Genomic DNA, 6,705 nt, shown 5'->3' with positions numbered 1-6,705 from the left:
TCCCCACACAAACAAGAGAAGAAACATCTACTCCTCATCAGCAATACAATACCTAGGGCCTGTTCACGTGCCACCCACACAATCACCCACCAGTGGCCTTGCTGCCACTACCACTACTGGGGTTTGGGTTCACGTTAGAAGGAGTTGTTTGACTACATTTAATAAAAGAAAATTACACTTTATTTTGAATTATCAAGTAGCCATTGCCTGTGACATTCAAAAGCTATTAAAAAGCTGAACGTTGGGATGGTGGTAGAGCTGACTAGCCAGTTTTCATGGGGGTATATCTACCATTGGAAGGCAGCCAATCGTTTGCATTTTGGTGGTGTGAACTGAATGGAGGGTAGCCAGCTTCCTTCCAGCCTCCCACTAGGCTGCTGGCGTGAACAGCTCCCTATGTGCTCAAATTACACAAAAAAAGGCCCAAAACCAGTAATCCAGATGATAGAAGAGTTTGGATGCCTCCGTGAGGTCGTAGGATCGAATCTCTCCTCGAACGATACAATGAGGCACTAACTAGTAAGTAGTGTGTGTTTGTTGTGGTATTCAATTCCCCCCCTCCAAAAAAATAAAATTAAATTAAATTAAAAAGTTAAATTAAAAAGGAAGGAAAGTGGCCGAGGGGGAGGGGCAAAAATCCGCGAAGGGGCCAATGGGAGGCTAGCAAGCAAGATGGGCCTATCGCGTCGTGGAAGGATATCCGGAAGCAAAAGCGTCGTCGTTTCGAAGAGGTTGGCGAGAAAGGGTGGAAAGCTGCAGGTGGAGAGTCTTTACGTGAAACGGCGAAGCTTTAAGGATAGCCATGGCTACGTCTACTGTGGCTTGTTCACACCCTGTTCCCTCTCTGTCCCTCCCACAATTGCCCAAATCCAAGTTTCTGGGCTCCTCCTCTTTTACTCCTTCTGTGGCGTGCAGCAATGGCTCTCGCTTCTCCATGTCGGCTGAATGGCTGCCAGGCCAGCCCCGTCCGTCCTACCTCGATGGCTCTTCTCCAGGGTAATTAGTGAGCTCAAATAGAGGTTAATCTATCATTTGCACACGCATTAAGCATTATGGGTTATTAGCTATCTACATAAAAGCGTTGTAAATGGGTATTGTTGTCTTTTGCAGTTAATTTAATGATTGATATTACCTGAGTGCTACTGAGATGATCCTGCATTTGTCTCTCACGCAGAGACTTTGGATTCGATCCTCTAGGTCTGGCTGAGGTGCCCGAGAACTTTGCTCGTTACAAGGAATCTGAGCTCATCCACTGCAGATGGGCGATGCTTGCTGTGGTTAGTACCAACCCCTACTTAATCCTCCTGTATGTGAATGTTGTGTGCGTGCAACTATATCCATCATTGCAGTCAATTGGCTGTGTGCCTGAAGCCCCTACTTCACTTCATAACTGCAGCCAATCACCATGTGAAATTGTGGATGTAAAAAACTTGCTGAAATATTTCCAGCCCCGGCCCCCTCTGTAGGTCTCTTTTGTTGTAGTCTAGTAGAAAGGCTCCGTCTCCGAGATGACTCAACTCATGTTGAAAGATTTGGATATCAAAAGGAATAAAAGAGGTTATCTGTTCACTCAACCTTTTGGTCATTGCATGGACTATGATTATGTCCCTTGTGGATTCTTAGAATGTCGGAGGACCCCTTCCGCAGTTGGATGCTACTCCTCCTCTTTGGAGGCTGGGAGATAGGTGTCGACTCCCCTAGTGTGGCAATCTATCTTTGCATTAACAATGTAGCCTTCCTTTGAGAGCAGCCTGCCATAGAGGATGCGCCCCTTTACGTTGCGTTTCTTTTATTGGTGTAGCAGTGTTTGTACTCTACCTTCTAGACAGGTCTTTTTCAACTAATAGAAGGATCTCTTTTTCTAGGAAAAACTAGTTGTTTGGAAAAAATTTGTCAAAATATTTCACAGCCTCATAGCTAACATGTAAATGGTGGAATACTTGTAAGTCTCATCCCTTTCCAGTCAAATTTGACAGGCAAGGGTGCCTATTGAAAGGCAAACAAGGGGTCCCAAGCACGAGAAGGCCTGTCCAAGCTCTGACACTTCCTGCCAGGGGGGTAAATTATATGTGTGTGCATGTGCACCCCCCTAAAGACCCTAGACAGTCAGTTTATATTGCTTGTATGGAAGGCCAACCTTCCTCTGAGCTGAGAAGCTTCATATGTAAAGGCTTTTTGCATCACATGTACAATGTAGGTCAAGTAACTAGTCAGAAGGTTTTAGAAGATATCTTACTTGTTTCCTGTGTGTTTGTGACGTTGCAATTCTAATGCTGTACATGCGTTGCAGCCAGGAGTGTTGGTACCAGAGGCGTTGGGTTTGGGCAACTGGGTGGAGGCCCAGAAATGGGCGGCCACACCTGGGGGCCAGGCTACCTATTTGGGCACTTCAGTCCCTTGGGGGTACCTGCCCATCATTTTGGCCATCGAAGGGCTGGCCATCGCTTTTGCGGAGGCCAAAAGAAACGAAGAGAAGGACCCTGAGAAGAGGAAGTACCCGGGAGGCCCCTTCGACCCCCTTGGCTTCTCCAAGGATCCGAAGAAGTTTGAGGAATACAAGCTCAAAGAACTGAAAAACGGTAGAAGAACACACTCTCTCTCTCACACACACATATACACACACACTCACTCACTCATACACACACTCTCTCTCCCTCTCTTCTCCCTACATACTCAACCCTCCTCTCTCTCTCTCTCTCTCTCTCTCCCCCCCACATACACAACTCTATCCTCTCTCACACACCCACACTCTCTCTCCCTCTCGCCCCCCCCCCCCCCCACATACACAACCCTCCTCTCTCTCTCTCTCTCTCTCACTCTCACATACACACACCCACTCCCCTCTCTCTCTCACGCTCACTCCCCCACGTATACAACTCTCTTCCCCCTCTCTCTCTCTCTCTCTCTCTCACACACACACACACACATTTTCTCTCTCTCTCTCTCTCTCTCTCTCCCCCCTCTCCCTCTCACATACACACACACACGTGTACTTGTGCTTCCTTCCCTCTCTCCTCGCATAGCAGCACCTTTCAAGCCGCATTTGAGGATCAAGATCCTGATTTGTAATTTGTTAATGCAGGCCGATTGGCTCTCCTTGCCTTCCTTGGTTTCTCCATCCAAGCTGCTGCCTACCCAGGCACAGGTCCTCTTCAGAACCTAGCCGCCCACCTTGCCGACCCATGGCACAAGAACATCGCCGAGATCGTCATACCTAGAAGTGTGTTGTAATCCAGATCGTGATATTGTCATAACCAGAAGTGTGTTGTCAACTAAGTTCACCTCGTCCATGGTGCATGTGATCAACTGTGAGTCTCTTTCCTCTGATTCTTGACGTGTGTCCTTTTTCTTTTCTGGTTTTTTGGTTTTTGTGCCACAATTCCCATATTAAATTAGCTTTTACTTTTTTGTTTTTTAGTGTAACCACAATTCCCATTTTTCTTGACAAATAATTATGTATATATTACAACAAAATCCACTTGACATCAAGATCCTTTTTACACCAAAACAAACCTTTCTTGACCACCCACTACCCTTTACTTGCCAGCATTCAACAAGGATTGCCTCGCTCCTTCCCTTATATGCAATTTCTATCCTTCTTATTTTGAGAATTAGGCTGGTTAGCATTGGGGTATGCAAGAGAATGTGAATGTAAAGGTTAGAAAAATTGGCCTCCTCAATTTTTTATTGTGTCAAAATCGGCATGGGTTAGAATTCATGAACAAAAGCCGGCCTAAACATTATTATCAAGGTTGCTTTCATTGGACATGCCCATTTTTGAGCATTTTGGCAGTAAAACAGCCATTTATTTTGAGTGATTTGAAAAGAAATGAGGTAAATTGTGAAATAATAGGCTTTTTTTCTACCAAACCTATCATTTAGAAGGATGATCAAGCCTTTCAAAAATCATCCTTTATTACCACGAGGCCTACTATATGGGAATGGGAAAAAAAATCACATTCAACCCTTATTTTATCAAACCTAAATTGTTGCATGAGAAAGAGCCAATAGTTGTGCTAGGGTTCAACACGGTTTACTTCAAGATACCTTGCATGTAATTTGTTCCCCTATCTTACCTCCTCATGGCAAGGTTGAGTGTGATGTACCTATCTCTACACTATTATTCTCACTATTCTTGTCCTTGCCATAGCATTCACCCATTTGTAAACCCTTGAGGCCATCTCATTATGCCATGTGGCAAGATTACAAAGGAAGATAGACTATTGTAGCCAATAGTGGGTCCCCAAAGTTACATGTGAAAGTAATACTAGGTGCATCATGGTCCATTCAAAGGTGTACTTCAAGGCAGCCTTCATGTAATTTGTACCCCTATCTTTCCTACACATGGCAAGGCTAAGAGTGATGAACTTTATTGAACTTGTTCACGTGGCAAGGTTGTGAGAGTGGTTGTCCTTTTATCATAGCATGCTTGTACTTCCCCGTACAGTGGGACACCTTTTACCTCCACATGTTAAGGTTATATCATAGACATGATGGATAGATCAAGCAGAGCTAGAGCTCAGGGAAACCTTTTCTATTTAGAGGATCAAAAAATTTGAAAGAAATAGCCAATCCTTGCATAAATTTTGATAGCACTATGTTTTTTAAATCATGACTTGATTCTTTCAAGGAAGATGTTTAGCACGGATGAAGGTAAAATCGAGACATACGTTATGAAATAAGTTTGCTTGATCCTATGGATCTCTTATGGATGATTTTTGATGGGTGTCTTCACATTTAAGGGTGTGTTGCTAGTGATTTTCTATTAATGATTGGAAATGTACGTGAAAGCTTTTATTGAAGTGGGAAAATTTGCCTTGGTGCAAGGGGCATTGTCCAAACCCATCAATGAACAAGTGTTCATGTGCCACATGTTGATTAGAGAAGTAAATGTCTCATTAACTAATTGGTATGATTATTTGAACATATGTAAATATTGTAAAATCAATTTCATTGATAGTAATAAATGAGATCATGGCCTTTTATTTATCACCAAAAATTTTGAGGCACTTGGTGGTGGCCTACTTGTCATATGTCGAGTCCTGTGTTCATGTGGTACTAAAGTAGTTAAGGTTATAGAATGGTAAAATGAAAGTGTCATTTCCAATGTGCTGAAAAAAGCAATGTGTAATTATCATAATGAAACTCACATTATGCAAGGGTATGAAGTGCCACGTTGATAAGAAAGGAAACTATTCGTAGAGAATTTTGTTTACATGTTTGCAACCTATAGCTCTTTAGGTATGACCAATACTAAATGAAGAACTCAACAAAGAAATCATCCCAATCGGGGATTTCTCTTTCCCGAATTGATTCAATACTATCTTGCACTCATCCTAAGCAAAGAGTCACTTCTGTCAAGCTGATCTATCAGGAGAAAGACCCTTCTGAAGTAGATTTAGCAATATATTCACTGCCACAAACCTCTTGTTTGACTATTGTGTTGCATATTGCCACCCTATGATGAAAGGGGATTCTGGTACCCTCCCATTTCTTCAGTTTTACAAAGAATCTATCTAATGCCCAATTTGTCAGCAGCAGCAGCAGCTGCTTGTTGGTCACATCCACCCCAAATGGAACCCCTAAATATTTGACAATTTGACCTCTCCTCAATCACCACCTCACACCCCCATCTCTCCAAGTCAAAGCCATTGTCTTTAGACATACTTATTAATTTAGACTTGTGAATATTGCCATTAAAATCACCCGTGCCCTTCGGGAGATTATTTCTGAAAAACAGCATGACTTTATAAAGGGGAGATCCATATATGACAATATTTATGATGCTATGCTGGAAAGGGATGTGGGAAATGTATTCTCTTGCAATCAGACTTGGAAAAGGCATATGATAGGGTGCATTGGACATTTGTGTGGCCAGAGTAATGGAAAAAATGGGGTTTGGCTCCAGAATATCTTCTTGCATATACACTCTCACCTTGGGGGGCAAGTCTAACTTACTGTTGAATGGGGTTTGGCTCCAGAATATCTTCTTGCATATACACTCTCACCTTGGGGGGCAAGTCTAACTTACTGTTGAATGGAAGAGTTGTTGGGGGATTTGAGGTTAATAGATCAGTGAGACAAGGCTGTCCCCTTGCTCCCCGACTCTTTGCTATTGCATCTCACCCTCTAATTAGGGCCCTAGAGATGGCCTCTTCTGGAGGGAGGGTGATTGGTTTAAAAGCAATGGGGAGCAATTGGTTATCCAATGTTTTGCTTATGACTCTTTACTCTTCTTAATGATAATGTCAGGTTGGCTCTGAATAATATACAAGAGTTTGCTGATGCTTGAGGCTCCAAATGCAATGACTTTGGCCAAAATTTTATATATGACAATTAGCAAAGTAATAGGCCTTCAGTGATTAAACTTGTCACAAGCATTTTGTTTAGGGATAAGTTTCACTAGCACTTCCTTTAAGTTCCTATCTAGGTTGCCTGATTTAAAGGCTTCATTGCACATTCTCCAAACAAACTCCTTAAGAGAGGGCCATAAAGCAATAAAAAAACTCCACAGATAGACCATCCTAGCCAGGGGATTTCTCTCTCCCCAGTCTTATGAGGCCTCCGAGCATTCCTTAAGTTCTATATCTCTTTCTAACCATTTAGCTCTATCAGGATCCAGACTTACTAACTTGTTCAAGAAGATTGGATTCAGCTTGGACCCTTCTAGTTGAGTGATCCTCCTTTTGAGATTGAGAGTTACTC

The 6,705-nt window shown here is 42.8% G+C and overlaps 1 protein-coding gene across 1 annotated transcript; it reads left to right on the top strand.

Moving 5' to 3' along the window:
- Positions 1-621: 621 nt before the first annotated feature.
- LOC147607071 (chlorophyll a-b binding protein 1B-21, chloroplastic-like) lies at positions 622-3,410 on the top strand. Its single transcript, XM_086791288.1, has 4 exons — positions 622-996; positions 1,175-1,277; positions 2,291-2,579; positions 3,083-3,410. Exons 1-4 carry the CDS (start codon positions 803-805, stop codon positions 3,229-3,231), a joined length of 735 nt encoding a protein of 244 aa, XP_086647414.1. The 5' UTR covers positions 622-802; the 3' UTR covers positions 3,232-3,410.
- The last annotated feature ends 3,295 nt before the right edge of the window (positions 3,411-6,705 follow it).

The sequence above is a fragment of the Cibotium barometz genome, chromosome 56 (assembly GCF_041138505.1).
Source record: "Cibotium barometz isolate CiBa-2024 chromosome 56, ASM4113850v1, whole genome shotgun sequence".
NCBI lineage: Eukaryota > Viridiplantae > Streptophyta > Polypodiopsida > Cyatheales > Cibotiaceae > Cibotium > Cibotium barometz.
The sequence above is the reverse complement of the archived record's forward strand: the minus strand, read 5'-3'. Positions and strand labels throughout refer to the sequence as shown.

What these genes read in the sequence shown, in the direction of transcription:
- LOC147607071 (XM_086791288.1), top strand. Translation starts at nt 803, where the DNA reads ATGGCTACGTCTACTGTGGCTTGTTCACACCCTGTTCCCTCTCTGTCC. An exon ending in CTCGATGGCTCTTCTCCAGG is followed by an intron (nt 997 to 1,174) that starts GTAATTAGTGAG and finishes TCTCTCACGCAG; the next exon opens with AGACTTTGGATTCGATCCTC. An exon ending in GCTCAAAGAACTGAAAAACG is followed by an intron (nt 2,580 to 3,082) that starts GTAGAAGAACAC and finishes TTGTTAATGCAG; the next exon opens with GCCGATTGGCTCTCCTTGCC.